The sequence below is a fragment of the Peromyscus maniculatus genome, chromosome 15 (assembly GCF_049852395.1).
Source record: "Peromyscus maniculatus bairdii isolate BWxNUB_F1_BW_parent chromosome 15, HU_Pman_BW_mat_3.1, whole genome shotgun sequence".
Taxonomy (NCBI): Eukaryota; Metazoa; Chordata; class Mammalia; order Rodentia; family Cricetidae; genus Peromyscus; species Peromyscus maniculatus.
The window spans coordinates 18213069-18238791 of record NC_134866.1 but is presented as its reverse complement, the minus strand read 5'-3'; the positions used below and the strand labels follow the sequence as shown (position 1 = coordinate 18238791).

Below are 25723 nucleotides of genomic sequence, written 5' to 3'. Positions count from 1 at the left end.
ATTAATAAAAATCTCACGAAACTACTACAGTTCAAAACAGTTCAGACTGTTAGTATTAGTTACTTTTCCATTGTTTTGATAAAAGAGCTTGGCCAATGTAACGTACAGACTGAAAGATGTATTTGGACATTAGATTCCTGATAGATAAGAGGAGACAGGAGATGCTCACTGCCGTGCCTGCACGGCAATTGGGCCCAAAACCTGGCGAGGGAAGTCGGGGTGAACACAGCACACACCAGTCAAGTTGCAAGCATCAGGACTAGCTTTATTCTTTCTTCCCCATCTTATATACCCTTTCAGGAGGAAACAAACAAAATTGTTTATCAAGCACCCAGGGTCAATGAAAGGTCAGCATGCCCCAGGAAGCCACAGCTGCCAAACCAGGAGATATACCAAACAGCAAAACATCCTCAGAACAGCCTGACCTCAGTGCACTCAGAACAGGGGAGGTGGGGGCAATCTTAGTTGTTAGAGACATTCTGATCCCAACACATCACCATCCTTGTGGGAATTGGGACACTAGGTGGGTGTGGTAGCTACAGCATTAAGCTGGTAGCTCACATCTTCAAACCATAGTCAGGAAACAGAGAGAGAGAATGAATTTGGAATGACATGTGGCTTTAGAATGATCATAGTCTAACCAGAATGACAAACTTTCTCCATCAAGACCACATCTCCCAAACCAACCCAAACAACTCTACCAATCTGAATCCAAATATTCAAATGCCCAAGGCTTTGGAGAACACAAAACTATTTAAGATATTAAATTATTAATTTGTATTTGCTATAACAACTCTAACAGTAAGTGTAGGATAATTAAATTCCTATTTGGCACAGAAAGAAAATATTGTAGGAGCTGAAAAATTATTCCTGATCTTAGGCATTTCCTCGAGAAACTCTTTTTCATCTTATGCACCTATAGATTACAAGCCTTTGTTTTGTTTTCCTGAGATATGCATGAACACAGCCTTGATTCTTTATTCCTTTCTCCCATGCACTTCAATACAGCGAGTCACCCTAACACTTTCTGTATCTTTACCAAATCCTAATCACCTAGTGAGTGCTTGCATCTTCTCTCCTTTGGGCAGTGTGCCCCTTCTTATGGTAACCACTCCTCAAAGCTCCTTGAAATGAAATCCAGCCATGCTGTCCAGGCTACTCTGTCTTTTGGAAAATTCTGGAAGCCAAAAAATGCTTACTTAAACAGTGTTGTCTTGTTTGAATGCTCCCATTAACTGGCCTTCAAAGCAATTGTTGTTCAGTTGATGCTTTAGTAATCTCCTTAATAATGAATCTCTTATCACATGTAGACTCCACTCCTTATTATTATATGCAAATTATCCAGGTACTAAATCGCTTTTGGTATTGTGCCACTCTGTCTTTTCTGTGATAATAGCTAACAGCATAGCTTTTCTATAGCTATTTCCTAGGGTTTCTACCGCTAATACAGCTACCTAAAATAGGTTCTTTCCCTCTTGTCTGTGATTGCTAGTCTTTCCCTGGATCATTTCTACACAGCCTTCTAGGGCCATCCAATCATCAGGTCTGGGAGATTTTCTTCTTCAGGCATTAGATTTTATATAGGTATTTTTCCTTGGCACCATTGCAAGGCCTTTCCTCATCATCTATCAGATGGCGAGATCATCTAGAGATAATTGTCTCTCCACATCCATCAGTGGTGAGCATTATATTCCATTTTATACAGTTCCCTCTAGCATGGTGTTTAGTGTGTAGTAGACACTTGTCAGTTATGCATTGAACACATTCTGCATCAATGGTAACTCATAAAATATTAGCTAATGAGGCTAAGTTGCAATTTTCTCTTTGAGTTTGGCATATGTTTAGTTGGAGTGCCAAGAAAAAGAATATTGTGACAAAATATTTTCCTATTTAGAAAAGTACTTGCAATAGGAAGAACAAAATAAGATTATTTCAATTCTCCTTAACTCTTAAGTGCACTCTAACTTCTTTTGTATTTTTGGACATGTTCCTATAGAAAGAGCTGTTACATTGAAATTATTAGACTTCAATGATTTATTACATCATGAATCAGAAGCTAAGATATCAAAAGCAGATTAACAGCATGGTTCAGACCTAGCAATAATAATAACAACTTGTTGTAAGATCAGTTACTAAAAGATATTGATATGTTAAGCTTATACATCTCATTTGTAATGGCAAACTTGATTTGATCTCTCAGTGCAATGATAGGAATCACATGAATTTCTCAAAATAATAACCTGATATATAGATGCACATATTCACTAATTTCTCCTGATTAAAATAATTACTCATTTGTGGCATGGAAATGTTCAATGGGTCAAATGGGAAAATATTATTTGCCTTGACCCCATCTTTAATAACTTCTATGGGGTTCATAGGGTCCAAAATACTTGGGAAAGATCCTGCACCTTGTGCCTCCTTATTAGCACAGTAGCTTTCCAATACAGCATTTTATTTCAAGTCACAAATACAAAATATTGATGGTTATGTGACAAATATCATTAAACTGGTCCATAAACCCAGGCATTTTTTTCAAATTTTGGAATTTGGTTTCTTCATATGCTATATAAAGAGAATAATAATGTTCAATATGGACAATTATGGAGATAAAGAAGTTAATGTTGATAGTTATGGAACCAGTGTTGGCTTTTAACCTTTATAATTCTTGGTTTCCCTGTATTTTTCTCCCTGTTAGAGCATTTTCCTAGCATGTTCATGGCTCTGGGATCTTAACACAGCACCGTAAACAAAATATTTTGTTATTGTAATCAAGAAGATCTTTATCATTCCACATGTATCTCATTATCTGAATATTTAAGGAAATTTAATCTCTCTTTTATTATTCATAATCTTGGGTTTTTCTGCTAGCTATTGCAGAGAAGGTAATATTATCTGACCAAGGATGTCAGAAAATTTAAAAGTTACAAAGATATAACTAATTAAGGGTAAACAATTTTGCTGAATCCCCCAAATTTCAGTGACTTTTGTTTGTTTCCTCTACTATTATCCTTTCTTCCTCTCAAGGAAGCACAAAAGCTGTGTCTGTTATGCCTAGAATTTTAGTAGTTTTCAGAAATCTCTCTCCATCCTTCACCTTTCCCACTGGTCTCATTGAGGGATTCTTTTACTACTTGAGAGAGTTTTAATATTCAGTAGGTTAAGGAAAACCATGGTCAGCTTTAGAATTTCAGTCTCTGCTGAGCTTTCAAAGTGTCAAGACCCTAAAATAATATGAACAGCAAGAGTATTAAATCTTTCATTATTTCCCGTTTCCCCTTGAGCATACTGACTTTACAATAAAGGAGCTGTCATTTACCCTCTTCTTTATTGCAAGGTGGGTAATAGCTACAGGGTGAAAAATAAGTAACTGTGTCAAGTTAGCCTAACTGCCATCATGATTCATGTGTAATCATTGTGCATTTGCATCTACCCCTTTCACATACAGGTACTTCATAGATTGGAAGAGTGATGGGGACAGCTACTTTACAATAGACGGAACTGAAGGAACCATCGCCACGAATGAATTACTAGACAGAGAAAGCACTGCACAGTATAATTTCTCCATAATTGCAAGTAAAGTTAGTAAGTATGGCATGGGCAGAATCAATGTTATACTGCAATTCTGTGGATTTAACACTCTTAAACGAGTCCCTGCTGGGGTGTTTTTTATTTTAGGACTGACAGCTGAGTAGTCTCCCGGGGAAACTCAGAAACCTGTTCCTATTCCTCATAGCATAAGTCCAGAGAAATTGTGACAGCTGCCAGAGAGCCCTGTTTGCAAGATTGCATGAATACCTAGAAGTGATTTTCATTGTGTAACCTCACCCCTTTTTATTAAATAGTTTCCAGAATTTGCAGAAGTGTCAACTTCTCTTCCACAGATATTCCTTGTATCTATATTATTCAGAGTTAAAAGTTAGGAAAGAAGAAAAGTAAGCATATGAAATTATCTATTATGAAATATTTACTGAATTCTGTGCAAACCTTTTTAAAAATGTCTTTTCACCCTTTCCTCCTATTTCATGAGAACATATATTAAGAAGAGTAAGGATCATATTAAATTTTTAAGTGGACTTTTTGAGTACATTGCTTAGAATATATAGATTGTTTTGGAATTCCTTATGCTTCCTTGTGGCACAGGAGTGAATTTTCTAGACTTTGAGTAGAACTTATGGTTTGATAAGGCATTCAAAGATGTGGCAATCTATCTCAATTACAAAGTGACAATATTTAATATTTAGCTATTAGCATGAGTATATTTATGAGAAACTCCTCATCTCCTCCCTTCTGCTGTGGTCTTTTTAGAGTTTTGAGAAGTCCCTTTGGGATACCTTTTACTTATTGTTTTTGTCTTCCTTATATTACTTTGAGCATCTGGCAGAAATTTATTACACTTTAGATATTAATTTCGCATTTCAAATTAAAAAAAACTACAGTGTGGGTGGGGTGTAAGTAAGGAAGAATTCTGTTTATGTTTTTAAATGTGTTAGCATATATGCAGGAGAATGTGCATGTGTGTATGTACATGTGAGTGGCAGAACATGTTTACATGTGTTCAAATATTTCAGGAAGCCAGAGGTCTGTCTCAGATGTCACAACTGGGAGATATCCCTATGGCTGTTTTACACAAGATTTGCTGGGAAGCTCCAGCATACTAATTAGACTAGGTTAGCTCAACTTCTAGCCACAGACAGGTGAACTACCACAATTTCCTTAGAACGTAGCTGCTTAAGATCAAATACAAGTCTCATTTATCTGAAAAAAGAATTTCATTATCTGAACTCTTCCCTGGTCCTGTTTTCTTTACCTTTAACAACTTCTTTTTAAAAAAAGTACTGTCAAATCAATTCTCTAGATCACGATTACACACCAGCCAATTTTACTATTTTGAGTCTTCCCTAATTCTTAATTGTAAATTGTGATAATATTGATTGCCAGTTAGATAGAATCTATTATCACCCAAAAAGTGAATATCAATTCATGCCTACAAGGGACTATGAAAATCATGCTAAATTCTTGAAATATCTGAGTCTATGACTGGTTATCTAAATGATCTAGTCTGTTGAGTTTGGAAGATCCGCTCTCAAATTGGGCAGCAGCACCTCACAGGGTTGAATGCTATATTAAAAGGAGAAATCTAGCTGAGCCTGAACATGCTTTTAACCTCAGATTCCTGACTGTTGATACCATGTAAGCTGCTTCCTCAAGCTCCTGCCTGGTGACTGCTGTTCTGTAAGAGTGTGAAGTCTTGAATTGTGAGCCAGAATAATCCCTTCCTTCCTAAAGCTGCTTTGTAAGAGTGTTTTATCAAGACCGTAGAAAAGTAACAGAAACAAGAAATTGACATCTAGAAGAGGAGCCATGGCTGCAGTAAACCTGAATACATGGTTCCTAGGTCTTTGGACCTCATTTGTACGAAGACTGAGGGAGCAGATTGAGGGCAAAATGCTTTAAAGCTGAGTTTAATGGGCAAAAATTGGTGGGATTTGAAGACAAATGCAAAAGAAGCACAAATATTAGATACTCAGCTCAGGAGGCTTCTGAGTGGAACCAAGACTCTATCCGGAAGTAGGCTAGGGTATATTCATGTGATATTCTTGTGGAGAACCTGGTTATATTCTGTTTCTGTCCTGAGAACTTTGTTGTGAACTCAAGACTGACTATCCAATGCTCCATGTAATGGAAATGCAAATTTAAGTGAAAAGATAAGGTCTGAACTGACAGTGCCACAGAGCAGAGCATATTTTATGCTAAAAAGCAATTGCTTTTGTAACTTTCCTGATCAAACCACTCCATCATAGAGAAGTCACTCTAGTTTCAGTCAATGAGGCTGCTTCTCAACTCGTATCAGAGCCATTATGTTTGTCCATGAGATGTGAGATGGATGAAGTCTGTTCATTCTGTAACAAGTAAAGTATCACTGAAATTCCTCACCCAATGCTGTTTGGGGGGACATTTTTACCTGTAAGCATAGGATTATGCTTTAACACTTGATACATGAAAAATATTTTATTATTTCTAGAGATATTTTATGTTGTCTTACTGACTCCTTTGCTTTTGATACTATTAGTTTTTATACCCTCCAAAATAAAATTTTAAGTTTCAAACATGTAATTAAGATTTAAAATGAAATAAATTTATACATTTATTAGCTGTGGAGAGGACCACGTTCAGAAAACTGTTGCTTGTTGTAGATATGAGAAATGTAAGAGTAATTTCTATTCTAGGACATTCCAGTTTGGGATAGATTTAAAAAAATAGCTGAAATAAAGATTTATTAAGCCAAATTGTGAAAATTTGCTGAATTCTAGGTAGTTTGTATTTAGTTGGACAAAGATATAGAGGAATGAGTAAAGGTTATGACTGACCACTGAATGGACACTGGATTATAAAGCATTTAAATAATAGAAATTTCTTTTGACAGAATTTTGTGAAATGTACATATCTGAATTTACAAATCTGAAGCATAATAACATTCTCTCCTACAACATAAAAAATACTATCTTAGAATAATAAGCAACAGAATAAAGAACTCTTTAGCTAAGCTATTCTAATAACCATATATCTCATTTTATTCCCTAAAATCATTGTATGGTTTTGCCCACAATGTAGAAGTCAGGTGATGGATACTCTGAGGTAGTATGTCGATAGCCTAGTATCACACAACTAATGATCATCAAACCAAGCCAGGACAACAGAATTCCCATTGAAAAGCATATCCAGTGAAATAGACATCAATGTTTTATAGAAAAAGATAAGATATTTCTTCATACATGGAGAAATCATATCTTTTTATGGTGTTTTCTTCTTACTAGTATTCCTCAATGTTATAACCATAGTTGCGTTGGACTCAGGGGTATTTTCTATTTGTTTACTTTTGGGAGGAGTGTGCCACACCTCTGTGTGGAAGTCAGAAGACAGCTTTTAGAAGTTGCTTCCTTCCTTGTCCCAAAGTGTCCTTGGGTTGAAAGTTGGGTCATTAGTATTGGCAGCAAGTAACTTTACCCACCAAGTAACCTTATCTGCACTTTTCAGCGACATTATTATAAAATCAGATGTCTTGTGTACTGAAGGCAATCGGAAAATGCTTCTAGAAATATTTTCTTGTAGCTAGAGTTTTCCTGCCTTGCCCACAGTCAGGACAAATCTTTGTCACCCGCCAGTCCCACAGCCGCTCAGACCCAACCAAGTAAACACAGAGACTTACATTGTTTTCAAACTATATGGCTGTGGCAGTCTTCTTGCTAACTGTTCTTATATCTTAAATTAATCCATTTCTATAAATCTATACCTTGCCACGTGGCTGGTGGCTTACCGGTGTCTTCACATGCTGCTGGTCATGGCGGCAGCTGGCAGTGTCTCTATGCCTCAGCCTTCCGCTTCCCTGAATTCTCCTCTCTCCTTGTCCCACCTACTTCCTCGCTGGCCACTGGCCTATCAGTGTTTTATTTATTGACCAATCAGAGCAATTTGACATACAGACCATCCCACAGCATTTTCTAGATATACACATCATAAGTAAATTCTTGGATTATCCTAATGGAAAATATTTTTAACCACAGTCCCAGATGCCCTAGTATACTAAATGAGCATAAATTTGGGAAAACAAAAAATAAGTAGAATAAATCACCAGAGCTATTTATATTGATTCAAATTTTACTGGGTATTGAGGTCTAAATGCCACCATTATTTTAAATGTTAAATTAGTATCATTTTTGTTTTATATGTTTATATTTATATTTGATTTTATATTACCTTATCTAACATTTTCTAATTTTCTTTTCTTTTCTGCAAGTAGCTATGTAGAATCTCTTTTGCATTCTCACCTTGAAGAAGCAAACCCCAGATGAGTAATTACCAAGATGATATTGAACTTTTGGCATGTATGAGGGGACATGTTATTTGATAATTGATGTAGGAGGACCATGCCCACTGATCATCCCTTGGCCTTTGATCCTGGGTTAGATAATAAAGAAAACTGAGCAAACCAGTAAGAAACATTCTTCCATGGTCTCTGCCATAGGTCTTCCTATTAGGTTCTTCCCCTGACTTCTCTCTGTGACAGACTGTTTCCAAAATGGCTGACAGCAAACCCCTTTACCCCTTCAAGTTGTTGTAGGTCATGATATTTATCACCAAAACTAAAAGCAAAGGAGAAAAGCTCATATGTTGCTTTGGGCCAACATGATATTTTTATGATGTCACAGCAATAGAAGGGAAACTAGAATATAAATAATTGAGAGTAGGCAACAAATAACCAAATCTGTAAAACATCCATTGATAAATTTCAGTAAATCATTATAATGTATGATTCTATATGACTTTATCTTTAATATAGTCAAAAAGGCTTAGAAGCAATGAACCTCATTGCTAAAGTCATTCATATGTGGGATCTGAAAAAAAATGAACTCATAAACTTGGGAAGATAATGGAGAGTGCCTGGCGCTGGTGGAAGTCTTGGAGGGAAGAGGTTCATGTACAAAGGGGGTGGGGGGGTAAGTGTATCAATGGAGACAGGCACCTCAATGAGTAAAAGTTCATCATTGGAGAGGCTGATCTGTGTAGCAGGGTTTATGCCATGAGGAAATATTAAGCTGTATTTTGTATTTTCATCCCTGAATTTCTTTCACATACTTTCATCTGTATTTTAGTTATTTTAAATAATGTTTTTATTACCTAAATGTCTTCTTTATATCTTTTACTGATCAACATCCTGTCTGATTATTCTCCCATCTTCTCATTTTTAAGACTATAGCAGTTGTGTATTTTTCACTTTTTATGTCCACAGTTAGCATAGTAGCACAATATATATCAAATGTTCTACAACAAAAATCTTTGGCTTATTTATTTATTTATTTATTTATTTATTTATTTATTTATTATTTATACAAATTCCAAAGAATCTTTACCCATCTGTCAGGCAGCAAACTGCTTTTTCTGGACTTGAGTACTTTAGCTCTGTGTATATATGTTCAACATGTGCACGCCTGGTGTAGAAGGAGGCCAGAAGATGGGTTCCTTCACTCAAAATGGAGTTACAGACAATTGAGAGCTTTCTTGTGGGGCTGGGAATCAAACTCAGGTCATCTGGAGGAGCTGACAGTGCTTGTCATCACTGTTAATTCACTCCAGTGCAAATTTCAACTCTTGTTTGGCCTCCTATAGAAGTCAGGGGTAATGTTCATGCCTTTATTTCATCTATAGATTTTAGAGCTATCCATAAAATCAAGATACTTCTTATAAACTCTATAGGGAGTATTAATATTCTACATATAGTGAACTATTGATTAAGTTAATGTCTTTTCTTCTTGCTATTGACAGTGCCGTTTGGCATTAAGGGGAATAGCGTGACAACTGAAACTTTATATGAGTTCTAAATTATCTTTTAGTTATAAAATATCATTTCTTCAGGATTTTCAAAGATATTATGATTCCATAAGTGCTCATAGGTTAGTTTCACAATATAAATTGTTTAAAAGCTTCCAATGCTACATAAATTCTATGTGGTTTTACTATCAAGTATTTTCATCAAAATCTTCATGATAAACAAGAAATAAAGAAATTTGTCATATTTGTCCCAAATATAGTTAAGATGACTCAGTAAATAGGTCATTTTATTTTCAACACAATTTAATAAATTATATATCTAAATGAAAGAACTCTATATTGTTCTAATAAATTGCATACTCTGACAAAATATTTCATATTTATTTTAGAACAGTAGTTGTTAAAGAGATGTCTTTGTTTCTGTAGTGGCACTTAAGAATTAAAAGTGAGATTTGTATAATTTTATAATGCTATAAAATAAATTAAACATAAATAATAGAAGAAAGGACACTAAATTAAGTCAATGAACACATTACTCACTTCAGTGCTTTGAAATTGTTGCTATTATGTTACTTTTTCTTTGATTGAACATACATTTTCTGATATCTACAATGATGTTTTGTGACATTTAATTTTGGAAAATCTTGATATCCTACAGTGCACAGAATAATTTCACACAGCAAAGATTTGTCTGAGGTAAAATGTGAAAAATAAAAATGTCCTGTGTAGAAAGACTATTAACAACAAGACAACATTGATGATAATTTTGCAAAACTTTAGTTACGGAAATGTGTGTTAATTTACCTTTCAAGCATACGCACAGTAGCAATTTACTAATTTGTGGTGAAATTGTGGCAAAAGTAAGTCTTGTACATTTAAACAACTATTTTATGAAACTAAATTTTTGAGATGAATGCAGTTAATTGAGGAAATTTGTTTCCTGTCAAAGACAACTCAGCTTCACAGAAACTTAATAAAGTGTGAATCATGTGTTTGGACTTGAACTTCACTTACCAGGCAATACAGAAAGCAGAGTCTTAGCCTCATATCATTCAGTGAAGAATTGAACTGGTCTGTTACTCTTCATGAATTTAATTAGTACTTAGTTTTATGGACTAGTTCACTACTTTACATATTTTAATAGTCCAAATGTCAAAATGTTGATATATGTGTGTGTGTGTGTGTGTGTGTGTGTGTGTGTGTGTGTGTGTGTAATATAATTAAAAATGTTTAAGAAAACTTGATTTAAAACTTTGTCCTTGTACTTCACATTTGTAAGTTTTAGAGAGGTCTATATTACTAATATTCAGAATTTTATATACAAAGAGAAACTCTTAATAATGCTTATATTGTGTATGCTGTGAGTCCAACATCACCTGGGCAATGTGTTTTGGATCATCAGTACACACTAAACGTTACAGTGTAAGAGGCCACTCCTTTGTAAGTATTGTTCATTTCTAGTTTCTTTAGAAAATAAAACTCAGTTTTACTTATTTAATGAATTTTATATATACATTTACACTATTCACATAACAAATATCAAGTAAGCAGATTCAATGATATTTATTATGTAGTTTTAGCAATGAGATTAATGATAACTTGCAAAGTTCATTAAGCATTTGTATAATACCATTGTATTTATGCAGCAGTCCTATGAATCAGAAACTATTAATACAACCTATTTTATATGAAAAATTTCAGTTTGGTAATTGGAAACCAAGGATAAAATTGGTTGTCAAAATTCAACTAAGTCTTTTCAAACAAATAATGCACCAAAATATAATTTCATATAATATATATTTCTGAATCATTCTCTAATGTGGTAAGTATTTCTTCCATTCACAACCCATACAATAGAATACATTTATCTTCATTTTTTTTTTACTATTTGTGCTGGTATGCCTATGTGATTAAGTTTCACTTAGACATTAATTTTTAAAAATATCATTAAATGTTACATAGCGTGTTTTAACATTCTTTAATAAATTTTGAGAGCAAGATGATAGAGTTGTTAGAATCAGTCAGTAGTTAAGACTTCTAGTGTGTGTTTCAAAGGTTTATACCTAAGTACTAAGAATCTTCACATTACAGATGTTAAAAAAATGATTGAGTAAATATGGTGGGATGAGCCTGTTGCTGGGGTTTTGTCAATCTGTATTTGTATTTATTTCTTCATTCTTTTAGCTCTGTACTCTGGATAAGATCACCAAACATTTGAGGCAGTTTATCCAGCTGTAAAATCTACATTAGAAAAAATTTTTGTTTTAAAGTAGCTTTAAAACATATTTTGTGCATTGCATTTTCATCCTTAGTAAATAATTTCCAGTCTTCTTCTTCAACACATGACAAGAAGCCAGATAATAAAAACATTGGCTGGGGAAAATTTGCACTTCATGTTAGACAGTGCTTCCTTGCTCCAAAGTTATTGGTGGGGTCATTAAGGAATAAATGAGTCTTTATCAAAATTTTATTTATTATTAGTTCCAGAAATAATTTAAGGATGACTTCTGGACTCCGAAAATCAACCCCTCAGTTCTATTTTACTTAAATCTGTACCACTAATTTTTGACAGCAAAGATGAATTTGAGATATTTATTTATATATTATGAATATTTTATATATTAAAACTTCTGATTATATTGATACAACACAGAAAACTATATTTTGTTTAATAAAATAAATATCAACATTGGATAAGGTAAGCTCAGTAAACTAATCCTAAAAAAAGGGTTAAATCAATCTAGGAGAAAAGCCCCACACTTTTGATAACACATCAGTACATAGTTACTCCCACCTGTTAATGTGTCTTCCTCCTGATCCAACAGATTTACATCAATACCTCTCTTATTCATCCTGGTTTTTGTTTGTTTGTTTGTTTGTTTGTTTTTGCAGTTGCTCTCTTGAAATTTCTTATAATAGAAGATTATTTCCCATTTTATATCAAAGGTAATTGAGAATAAATCTACCTTTTGGAGAAGCAATATCCATGTTTAGTAGTATTATCGTTTTATGTTTTCAACAGGTAACCCATTATTAACCAGCAAAGTCAACATACTGATTAATGTCCTAGATGTCAATGAATTTCCTCCAGAAATATCTGTGCCCTATGAGACAGCTGTATGTGAAAATGCCAAACCAGGCCAGGTATGTTGTCAATATTGAAGTCTGTATAATGGCCTCCGGTAGGTTTGTCCTTTAAGTTTTAAACAAGACACAAATACACATGAGCATAATTATTTTCCTGCATTAGATATCTTCATAGAAGAAAACATTAACAATGTTAGGCACATATGAATCCGTGGTCGATGGATGTATGTGAAGGTAATAAAATAGTAGCATAGCAGCCTCAATTTTCCATAGGTACAGAATATAACTATGATATCTAATACTACTGCTTTCTTCAGAGTCTGAAATAGTAAATGATAAAGTTCTATTTGGCTGCTAATAACTAATGTCATTTTGGTTATTTGAAACAGAGTAGATAAACTAAAATGTTGTATATTAGGGTGTTTTCAGTTTCCAATGTCCCACTGCATTAAGGTTATTTTCCATCTAATAAAAATTTCAAATCAATAAAAATATTGTGATTCTTGAAATTATTGCCTTTGTGTATTATTCATTATTAAATTAAATGTGAATTTGTTATACCTTAAAGATTTGAACTTTGGGAAAATTAAAATTTATTAGATTTCAGCTTCCTTTCCTTGTATGTGGGAAAAATAATGAAGAATCAGCTTGTGTGCCCTGAGGCTCTATTTTAAGAAATACTTTTTGTTTTCTACCAGAAAACCCTTATAAAAAGAGATGACTCTGATGTCTCCTTTGAGTATTCAGAACATGTGGTTTCAGTGCACTTTATGAACAAAAACCTATCCATCATGTTCCTTGTCTAAGAAGTATACATGAGGATAGTTTAACTATCCTCTATCATTGTCTAATAAGGAGAACTATGTGAATATGTCTGTCTATGTGTTTTGTCTCTGTATCTAATTATCTATATATGTATAGATTATTATCTATCATGAATCTTTGTTCCATCTATTTTTCTGTCTATCATTTATCAATGTGAAAAGGAGATTAAAACTGGAGAGTTGGTACTATGGATATGATTGAAGTCCTACATTAAAGTTTTTCTTAGGGAAGTATCTTTCCCTTCCCCCTCTCACTGTGTGTGTGTGTGTGTGTGTGTGTGTGTGTGTGTGTGTGTGTGCGCGCATGTATGTGTGTGTGTGTGTGTGTAAAAGAAAATAATACATGTTCAAGGTGTCATATGTTCACAGATTACCTTGAACTTATTATGTAGCTGAGAATGTCTTTGAGATTCTGATGTTCTTGTTTCCATCTCCATAGTATTGTTTGTACAGTCATGGATCACTATGCCGAATTTGTGATGTGCTGAATATCACATCTGGTCCTTTGTGCATGCTAGGCAAGCACTCTTGCAAGTAAACTACATCCATAGATCTTAAATAGGTTTGATTTAAATGATACTAGTTAGTATGGATTGGAAGCAAAATACACCACAAAATTTAACACACACACACACACACACACACACACACACAGTTGTATAATATGAAGTTATTTAATATACACACATATATGTATTGTTATATGACATATTTATTGTTATAGAATATGTAAGAACTTTAAGGGTAAAATAGGATGATGGTAGGACATTGCTCTAAGTCTCAAAAGAGTAAATTTCATATTTTTGAGAGTAGTATTAATCAGGGATCTCTAGAGGAAGCAAACAGAATGCATGTGTGCGTGTGAGTGTGCGTGTGTGTGTGAGTGTGTGTGTGTGTGTATTGGAGTTTAGTAGAATGGCTTACAGGCTATGATCCAAACAGTTCAACAATGGCTGTCTACCTATGCAAAGTTCAAGAATATAATAGTTGTTCAGTCCGCAAAGGTCGGTGTCTCAAATGGACTTAAGTTTATATAGAAATCCTGAGGAAATGGGCTCCAATGACAGTGAAGGAATGACCTTGCCAATGAGATCAAGGGCAAGCAGACAAAGATAAAGTGCTTCCTTCTGCTACATCTTATATATGCTTCCAGCAGAAGATGTGGTCCAGATTTAAGGTGGCTCTTTTCTTCTCAAAAGTTGCATATTTAGGGTGGCATTTCCCACCTCAAATAATTTAGCCAAGAAAAAACCCTCAAGGTGTACTTAGTCACTTGGGTTTTAGTTAATTTCATATGTAGTCAAGTTGACAACCAAGTCTAGCCATCACAGTTGATGTGGTGACCTGACTATACTGTCACTTTCCACGATCTAGCTCTTCTAAATGGTATATTATAGAAATGAAACCAATAATAAGTCATGGGATAAATAACTATATTCGTGTAGGATTTCATACTGAGTAAAGAGACTGAAATTCTTACTAAACAAATTTATTTCACTTTTTATCATGCCATGACTATTGATACTTAACATCTCTTCAATACTAGTCTATCTGTCCATCTGTCTATCTCTCTATCTATCTCTCTATCTATCTATCTATCTATCTATCTATCTATCTATCTATCTATCTATCTAATTGATCTATCTGCAAAGTGGTATTTACAAAGGTGTAATCTATCTTTCATATATATTTATGAATCTGTATCTCCGTAGTAAGGCAGATCACAGTCATGGGATTGGATTATAATTAAGAATTATAACAAAAAGTAGTAGATGAATCACATTTCTAAAAGTCTTCTTATATATGTGTACTTTATACCCCGAGATGAGGGTCTTGTGTGGAACATCTTAGCTTTTACTGCAGAACATCATGGAATTCATATTCCTGGCCCCCTCCACGTTCTTGGCCCTTTCCTTCACATACTTCTTAATATTTTCTGTGACAGAGCTTTTAGATATCCTATTTGGTATGCCTTCTAATTTGTGAATCCATGAAGGTAATTGCATTTTTTACAGTATATATCTCAGAAGTTAATTTTAGTTTAAATTTTGAGGGCACAATGCGGATGTATTTAGATTTTTAACAATGATATACAACTTCTGGAAGCAACTTGGAAGGCACTTGGAAACAGAGATATGAATGTTTCCTTGTCCAAGTAACCTAGAAACACATAATATTTAATCCTAAGCAATGAGAGGTAGAGGTAGCATAACAATCCAAGCAGGCATATATTATCTTATCTGTCTCATCATTTTTATTTTTTAATAAATCAACTCTCAGAATGTATTTTCCCTTTAATTTTGCTCTTGGAAGGACACTTAGATAATCAGATGTCATGTTTCTAGTAGGATTTCACATTTAGTGTAAAAGGCATGTTTATAAGTTAATTTAACATGCAAGCAAGTCCCTTTTAATTTTATTTTGTTTCTTAGGGAGAATTTTCAAAGCTGGTTTGCTTTTTGATTACACAGTTATTGATTGGTTTAGAATTAGCCTGTGTCTTCTGATTTTTAGCTGTCATTATTACCTGCAAATGGTTAGAAAATTACTTACAAAAGGCATGTGTAAGTAATTAGGCCACTGATATTGATTCAAAAGGTGTCGTTTCTATCTCTTTGAAATCTTTATTAAATAAAATTATTAGACTATTGTGTAGTGTTACCTGTGACATGGATGACTGACTTCAAGTTTCATCTAATCTTTGTTTCAGATAATTCAGATAGTAAGTGCTGCAGACCGAGATCTTTCACCTGCTGGGCAACAATTCTCCTTTAGATTATCACCAGAGGCTGCCATCAAACCAAATTTTACAGTTCATGACTTCAGAAGTGAGTATAACCACTTACAGATTTACCCCTTATGTAGCCTTGTCAAAGGGCACACAGGGAGGATTCAACTGCGTTCCCAAAAAGCAGCTTTACAAGGCATAGAAGTCCATATATAAGAAATACAAACTTTTCAACTAGCAACAAATTAATTACTCCATTTTTGTTTTCAGATAATCCAGCTTACTCTCATTATAAAGGGGGCTGAGCTTTTAATGATTTAAACAAATAAAACTTTTTCTGGGAAATTGAGTGCTTCATTATTTTGAATAAAGCAGTATAACAATATGCACATTTCTTATACATGCAAATTAATTCTATATTTTTTTCTTTTATTTGAGCAACAAACAGTTCTGAGGTGATGCATCAGGCAGTTCAATTAGAATTAACAGAATTTTATTCCCACTGCATTATTCCCCAGGGGCCACAACTGAGAAAATTATCCTAAGTAATGTAAAACTCAGAGCATCTGTATTGAGATCACATGCAAAGCCTTTAATACAATTCCTCAAATGTATCTGTTAAGATAATTTTAGCTACAACTTCTGAAAACATATCTTTCACTTTACTTCCACAATTATAGTCTGCTATGAACACTTCTATGTCTAATATTACTATAGTTGCTAATATTACAGTCAGCACAGAAACATTTTTTGGATTAGATTATGGATACTCCTCATTTCATGGTGAGGCTGTTTCATAATAACTTATTTTAAAGATGAAAATATCCAACTACAGATGATATATTATATAGTATCTAGAACAAATCTTAGTCTAGTCTTCTTTAAGTGTGATCAGAGTATTCCCATTAATTTCCACTGGTTAAAAACATCTAACAAAAGTTAGAGTGGCTTTAAAATGCATTAGGTGTTTGCTACAAGTAAAAGCGGAGTACTTGTTTGGCCATACTTTCCTACCATCATGAATTTAAAAAAATGCAAGCTAAGTCATTTCTATGCCAGAATCAATTGTATTAAGGTTTTCAAACTTTACTTCTGCGACTTTGTACATTGATCTACTCTTTGTACGTATATAATATCTAAGTATCAGGTATCTGATATCATCATATTCAGTTTAGATGGGAAAACTGAAGTTCTAATGGACTTTGTTTTTCAAACAAGTGAAAGGGTATGATATATCGATGATAGTGACAACTGATTAAATGGAAGGATGTCAGGAGAAACCCTCAATTTTTTGTGGTGAATAGAGAGAAGAAAGTCTGAATATCCATATTTCTCACTGAACTTGGAAGGATTTGGCTCTATCCTATGGTGTGATATGATGAGTATCTGTAAATAAAAATCATACAAAATATATAATTTTAAAACTAGCATACACATTCTTTTATCATGAAAATAACACTTTACAAAGTATAAGTGGTCAGTATTTAGACAACAATATATAGAAAACACTGATGTCTAAGGGAATGGAGCATATGGTCGTTTGAATGAGAATGCTCCCATAGACTCGCATGCTTGAATACTTGGTTAACAGTTGCTGGAACTGTTTGGGAATGATTAGGAGACATGGCCTTGCTGGAGGAGGTATGTCTCTGGGGCCCACGCTGAGGTATCAAAAGCCCATGTCACTTCCTCTTGACTTTCTCTACTTTCTGCTGTTGGATCAAGGTGTAAGTTTTCAGCCATCCTTGACTATCTGCTGCCATGCTCTCCACAATCATGTTCATTAATCTTACCCCCTGAAATTATACATTAACTCTATCTTCTATACATTGTCTTGGGGCTTACTCTCTTGTGACAGCAATAAAATTAAAAGAACTAAAACATAGCCATATTTTCAGCCTATTAACAACTTATTTGAAAAGAAATTAATTACAAAGATCTTAGAAACCTGTGAAAAATTGAAGCAACAGTATAATATGATCAAATCTGTAATTTAGAAATATCACTATGGCTGTTGTATGGAAAGATTTTCCACAGCTTCTGTGTATCTTAGACTATGATAATGACTATGCAGACAAAACTAGCTGTATGGAGCAAAAATTGATACGGGCTTTACTATAGCTTCTTGACTTCAGTAAAGAGAAGGATATTGGTGAAATTATTAAGGCCACTCCATGTAGTTAAAAGGAGATTTGTTTAATGGCGTAACTTACAAATGAAGGGATAGGTAGGTTGCAGAGTCTGGGAAAGACATAGCGCAGTCCAGCAGCGTTCTCTGGAGAACTCTGCTCGGTCTACTCCCAGCGTCCAGGATCCAGGAACCAAGAGAGGCAGCATATCCAGATCTCCGGTCTTCAGGGTCCTCTTTTGGCCCTGCCTTGTAGGCGTGACAGTTACCGAAGCCTCAATGGGGGTTGGAACTTCCAGATCAAAGCTGGAATGGCTACCCACTACATCTCCCCCAATAAGAAGGTTCTAACCTAATACAAGACTATATAGAAGATCTTAATCTTGAACAACTGTATGAAGATCTTTATCTTGAACATCTAAGTTGACAGTTGAATCACTACACAGCAGCAATGACAATTTCAACCAATTTGTGTGCACTTTTTTTTTAACTTTGGGTGTTTATCTCCTCTAAGTAACCATGTTCTGTAAAATACGTATTAAATGTCAGATATTATGAAATTTGGTGATGTAAAGCTAAAGATTTAGTAAATCAAAGAACAACATTCAAGAATAGAACACAGCCAGTCGGTTGTGGCGCACGCCTTTAATCCCAGGACTCAGGTGGCACAGGCAGGTGGATCTTTGTGAATTTGCAGCCAGCCTGGTCTACAGAGTGAGATCCAGGACATGCACAAAGCTACACATAGAAACCCTGTCTCCAAAAACCAAAAAAAAAAAAAAAAAAAAAAAAAAGAATAGAAAACACAATTCAAAAATTTCCACATATTTTATGTTCTCTTTTGTTTATTATAAATTGTATTTATTAAATATTTTCAGTTTATTGTAAACATTTAAAGGTCAAAGTGATGCTTCATGTGCCTTTTCTTTCCCATAATTCAAAGCACAATAAATACTGCATACTCAGTTATCAGTAAATGATAAGTTAGGAACAAAGATCTTTCTTGGTTCTTTTTTTTTTTTTTTTCATTTCAATTGAGCTGTAAAGTATGGCATTTTCCATTTCTCCAAAAGAAAGAGGTTTTCTATTTCTCCCCTTCTAATGAGTGCCACTCAATTTATGATCTCTGACTCAACCTCATAAAATCCCTCATTGGATTCTGAATATCTCAGTGGTGCTTTAGTCAGTCTTTGTGGTCCCATGGCTGTCCTCAGCGTCAATATTTGTCCCCACTTAATCTGTTTGTAAACACTATTCATGGTGATGCCACCTTGATATTTTACTCATCATTAAATGTTGTCTCTGAAATGATAACATTTAAAACTTACCAAGCAAACCATCATCACAGCTCAAAATTTTCTCATAAGGGTATTTCCTATGTCAATTAGTATAGAGAAGCTGGCAAGGTAAAAGTTGTAAATTCCATATAAAATTAGTAGAGTGGATTGTGACTAACATAGTAATATATCTCCAAAAGAAATTTATTTTAATAAGTAGTATACCTTTCTAGTTATTTACATGATTCTCAAGGTTATCATAATGTTTGTTTTAAAAATAATATTATAAAAAAGAAATTGCTTTAATGAAAAATATAGAACAAAAAAAGTATTTGCTGAAATGTTTATATTTAAGAGAAAATGAATTTCCAAAAACTTTGTCAATAAAAATGTTTGATTTTATGTAATTAGATATTTTTCTTGTATTACTATAAGTAAAATATCATAGTTGTTGATTTGTTAAAGATACAATGAAGTACATTTGTAATTACTAGAACATATTAATTGCAGTTATTCATAATGCTTAGGATTTTTAATGAATTTTGATATTTTAACATGCTTTGTTTCCTTCCCACATTTCATACTCTAATTGATGTGATGAAATCCTCAGTAGAGTCCATTTTTAATATCAATTTTACAGTAGTTTCAAAAGATGTTATTGGTATTGTGCCTATAAATATTTGACTTTTGTATTTAGAATGATAACATTCATAGAAGTTTCTCACTACCCAATTATATTTTGTTATCAGAAAAAAAAACCTGAGACAACCCAACTTCTGTGTATTATTCTTGTGATAAGACTATTCTTCCTCAACAGAAAATTTAATACATATACCACCAAGATGAATATTTTGTCTTTTGCAGAGGATTATTTTAATTACATCTGATTACATTTTTACAGTTTTTATAATGATCTAATAAATAATTTAAATAAGGATACATTTTATCGATTCAAAAAGAACTTCCTCTTGCTTAGCAGATACCAATTTAAAACTTGAAGCGAAACTCACAGTAACTATGTTATCATCAATGTCCTGTTTTGCAGACAACACAGCTGGAATTGAAACCCGGAGAAATGGATACAGCCGCAGGCAGCAAGAGTTATACTTACTTCCTGTTGTAATAGAAGACAGCAGTTACCCTGTCCAGAGCAGCACGAACACAATGACTATTCGTGTTTGTAGATGTGACTCTGATGGGACCATCCTGTCTTGTAATGTGGAAGCAATTTTTCTACCTGTAGGACTCAGCACCGGAGCTCTGATTGCAATACTTCTGTGCATTGTTATACTCTTAGGTTGGTTTTCATATTAATCATACTTCCTGCATCTCTAGCTATCTCTTTATTGTATGCTCTAATGTCTATAAAATTTTGTTTACTGAGCTAGTTTAAAAATCACTGGCTACTTAAAATAATTTTTTTATTAAATATATTTTCTGTCTGTTATTTCCCATATATCAACAATAATATCTTTAAGTCATAAGAATATTAATGTTGAAAATTTGACTTCTTTTCTACCATGGAATTCTCTGTGATAATTATTCATTTAAAACCATTTCTAAGTTTCATTAAGCCATGTGCATGAGCATAAACTGGGTTTATAATTTTTAATCTTCTAAAATATATGTCATTCATAAAAAGCATACCAATTATTCCAAATAATCTTGAGCTTAGAGTATAATTACAATAAAATTATAAATATTGCTGTGTTTACTAATACAATCCTTAATTATTCAGAATTGTACTCCCAATGAGTTCCATTCAATAAACTAGATTTTATTATCAAAAATAAAATATAACCATTTCTCAACTTTGCAAACTATTGCCATTGCCTAATAAAACTTATACTATAGTTTAAAAATATCCCAGAAGCATAATACTTTGTAATTTCAATCTCAATAAAGAAATAATGAAAACAGATGTTCTAAGAAAGAAGTAGAGGGTAAGTGACCCCAAATACGTTTACATTCTGCTTACATTGCTATCTTAAAATATCTTCAACCCATTCAACCAATTCCATATCCTAAAACAAATCTGTAAAAATTTCCTCTCTAACAGAGAAGAGCTGACTGCCATATGCAGAAATACTGCTAGGAGAAGGTTTGAAATTAGCATACAGTTTGTATCAATATGTCAGAATAAATATATCTCTACTAAAACCTTTTTACTCTGGCATTCATTTTGTTCATATTTTCTATCTACTGATTTCTTCAGTGAGAGAAAGTATCTATTTTTATGGTCACTCTTTAAAACCAAAAGAAATGGATTTAAACCTGGGCTTTGAGCTTAAGCAAGCATAGTCTTCATATAAAACATCCTAAAAAGTGGGGAGGGGAGCAGTAGCTTTTTTTCTCTAGATGAGAAATAGTAGTAAGCAGTAGCTAACACTTTATGGAGCATGCTCCATGAGTGCGACACTCGTGGGAACATAGTGATTTCTAGACCAGTTTGAACAGTATAGATATTAATTCTGTGTGGGTGGCTTGGTTATATGAACAAAACATTCTTTATATCTTCATAGTACATAACAATATTCATCAAGCGTATGTTTTTACTGATGTTATAAACTTTATACTGTATATTTCAAATATAATTCTCACATCAGAAATTATCCATGTTTTATTGTTATTTGACTTCAATTAAAATGTACCCGTTCTCCTCTATGATCAGGTACCTATTTGAACCTGAGAGCACTTGTGTATCTTCATAATATGGCTCAAAATATTCTAGGTATTCTCCTTTGGCTCATGTGTCCCCCATGAAATAAGCAAGCAAATTGTTAACTCATCAGTATCATACAATGACATTTACAGTGTGATTATCTCCCAGAATTCTTCCTGAATATCCATAGTTCTTTGTACTATTCTTGATGCTATTAACCTCCTTGTTCATAAAAAAGAATCATTTGCATCCATTGTCTCATATAAGATTCTATTTTAAAATACATGAAGAAAATAGTCTTTGAATGTACAGCCACATACTTTTTAGTATACCATTTCCATGTCCTTTTGTGGAATGAGAATAAACAATAGAAATCTGTAGAGCTGGTATTGTTTTATAGATAGCCTTCCACCATATCTTATGGAGTCTGTCTTTCTACTCTTGCACTGCTAAAGCTTTTTGACACTTAGGGATGCTCTTTATAGTTTTCAGTGTATCACCCAACCCCTGGGTTATCAGCAACAGTGAAATTACATTGGGTATCTTATATGCCAAAAGAAAAATGCACAGTCCTAAATATCATTCATGGATTATTTTATAGAAGCAATATCTAAGGCTCCTGTTTCTTTCTAATAGGCTCAACTTTTTAATTTAATTTGGAAAGAGAGGGATTATATACATGATCACTTCTCCTCGAGTTTTCTCTACTCTCTCATTTAATCTCTGCTCTGGAAAAACAAATACACTTTGCTTTTATCCTATTGGGACTATTTTGGAAGGATGGGAAATTGTTGCCCAAACCTGTACACTTATTACATTATGTCTATCTATGCCTGCTGATGTTTTAAATAATAAACACCATTAACTTAATGGCAAGCATTCAGTCATTAGAAGTAAAGGGATACAATGTAATTGAGGTGAGTAGGTACACCAAAGTATATTCTCAAGAAGTCAGATTGAATACCATATATCTTGTGTACAATATTATTAAGCATTCCATTACTCAGAACTGAAACAATAAGAGGTATTAATTTCCAAAATTTATTGTGTTGTTTTCTTTCCTCTTTCCTTCCTCTTACTCCATCTCTCTCTCTCTAATTCCCTTTCTTTCTTATATAGTGCTTTTAGTATTGATTCTTCACCAATTTTGAGTATTTACCTGAAATATTTTTAACTAACAATATTGTAGTTGGTGATTTATCCATTACGAATATTTACATGATCCTTTATAGCTCAACATCTATGTATTTTTTTTATCACCCCTTTCAAATATCTATACAGTTAGAGGGGACATTTTCTCTTTTTTACCATTTTTATTGGTCTAATATTTTTCTCTGAGTCTAAAACACTAAAATACAGATAGAAAAATATTTGATAATATTAATGGCTTTTCTCTGATTTCCTGACATTTAGTATTTTAATGTGAATTTGGCGTTAGAAAATTCATAAGCATATGCATAACCTTACTGGTTATAGTATTATAACTATGAATATATTATGAGGCCATTAAAGAAATGCAGCTCTCCTATTCCATGTCAGCATTTATAGAGCTAAAGTGATGTAGCTGCTTCTGTTTAACAAGTTGTTATTTTTGCATTCTAGCTATAGTTGTCCTGTATGTGGCACTGAGAAGGCAGAGGAAGAAAGACACCTTGATGACGTCTAAGGAAGACATCAGAGACAATGTCATCCATTATGATGACGAAGGAGGTGGGGAGGAAGACACCCAGGCTTTTGACATTGGGGCTCTGAGAAATCCCAAAGTGATTGAAGAGAACAAATCTCGCAGGGATATAAAACCAGACTCCCTCTGTCTACCTCGTCAGAGACCACACGTGGAAGATAACACAGACATAAGGGATTTTATTCACCAAAGGCTACAGGAAAACGATGCCGATCCAGCTGCCCCACCATACGATTCCTTGGCCACTTACGCATATGAGGGCAATGGGTCAGTGGCGGAGTCACTCAGCTCCATAGACTCTCTCACCACAGAAGCCGACCAGGACTATGATTATCTCACAGACTGGGGGCCCCGCTTTAAAGTCTTGGCAGATATGTTTGGAGAAGAAGAGAGTCACAATCCGGATAATGTCACCTAGGAGAGAAGAAAAGGTTGATGATTCACATGTAGAGAAGAAAAAATTAACAAAGTAACAGAAATAACACACACACACACACACACACACACACACACACACACACACGGCTCCCGGGTTCTACAAGACAAGATTCCTTTCATTATCCAGTTTCTAGACATTTGTTCTATTTATCATATTGTCATTTTGGGTTATTCTGCTGACACATGATAAATCCTGTAATATGTACTTGCTTTGTTTTGTTCTGTTATTTCAGGACCGCACTGAGCCGAGCTCAGGCCTACTAAATACTGTTCACTGACATGACAACCGAGAATGAAGATCGCTCTGTGGCATCACGGTGGAAGAGTGTGAGATTTTTCTTAATTCCACTAAAGTGCCTATTGAAACTCTTATCATTTAACGTGGTGTACACAACACTCTGCTGTGATGGCTTGGCAGGATTCCGAGATAAAGGGGAACGAAGCAGACAGTGTCTATGTGTCAAGGAGCAATCGTGACCTGCTGACTCTCATTCCTCTCAAGAACAAAGAATAATACTTCCCAAACTCCATCTTTTTAGAAGCGAAAGCTTTTTCATTTGTGAATTGTAAACCGAAAAGTATTTGTTTTTCTTAGTCTTTCAGAAACTGGAATAAATGAGACGTTATGAAATTCAATATATAAGTCATGAATTATAAAATCAGTGCTTAAATCATAACATTAGTTCATATAAAAAATGTTAATTAAGCTGTTTGCTTTTCCAAAAACTAAAATTATATACTGGAAATAAAAAGGATCCCTCTTTATAAAGAGACACATCAGGGCTCAAATTCCAGCTTCAAATAAACATTGGTTTGTTTAAATCTATAGTGGTATGTGGAAACTGGTTTTAAAAAGTGAACAAATCATGTAAGCTTTCAGTTAGAGAAAAAGTTTCACATGTGTTTCTACTGAAATTTCTGAAAGGAAAATATACTTACAACTAATTTAAACATGAGAAGAACTCAACATTCAGATTCTTAGCATTTCTATCAGTGATACTTTGATGAATGATTCAAATGAAATACATATCAAATAGTGTGATCTGTAACAAGTATGCACACTTATTCTGTACTACTGAACAAATAAAGTCAGGGACTTCAGAAAATAAAACCAATGACTAAATCCCAAAGGGAACAAAATGGATACCAGGCAGCTGATTCACTTGTTCTAGTGAAGTTGATTTTTAACTTTGTCAACTCAGTTATTATTGGCTCAGAATAACCTCTTCACTATCTCATCTACCAAAATACTAATGGAAATTACTCATTCTTATTCTTTGTATACAACTTTTCCAGTGTGTGCAAATGACTTAGAAATGGTAGAATTTATGACTGCATTAGTAAACATGGCTCCAATCAATTCAACATGGGTTACATATTATTCAGAAATTCACAAGATACGACAAGTGCAAACTGACCATAAAGTGACAACTATTCTTAACAATGGTATTTGTAACAACTAACTTCTACCTATAACATATGTAGGGAAAAATTAAAGTTATTTAAAGAGCCATGCATAAGATACGGCTACTATCTAATTTTGTTTTAAAATACCAGTGAAGATA

General features: G+C 33.8%; 1 protein-coding gene across 3 annotated transcripts in view; it reads left to right on the top strand.

Annotated features, from left to right (window-relative positions):
• Positions 1-24801, top strand: part of Cdh12 (cadherin 12) — a 993285-nt gene extending 968484 nt beyond the window's left edge. The window contains exons 10-15 of one of the 3 annotated variants that reach the window (XM_076551719.1): positions 3449-3585; positions 12353-12474; positions 15952-16069; positions 20420-20671; positions 23639-23987; positions 24392-24801. In XM_076551719.1, the coding sequence (XP_076407834.1) occupies positions 3449-3585; positions 12353-12474; positions 15952-16069; positions 20420-20671; positions 23639-23987; positions 24392-24422 (1009 nt within the window). In that variant the 3' untranslated portion in view covers positions 24423-24801. Of the gene's footprint in view, positions 1-3448; positions 3586-12352; positions 12475-15951; positions 16070-20419; positions 20672-23638; positions 24362-24391 lie in introns of those variants that run through there. The other 2 variants (XM_076551718.1, XM_042261391.2) reach the window with 2 other exon arrangements.
• The last annotated feature ends 922 nt before the right edge of the window (positions 24802-25723 follow it).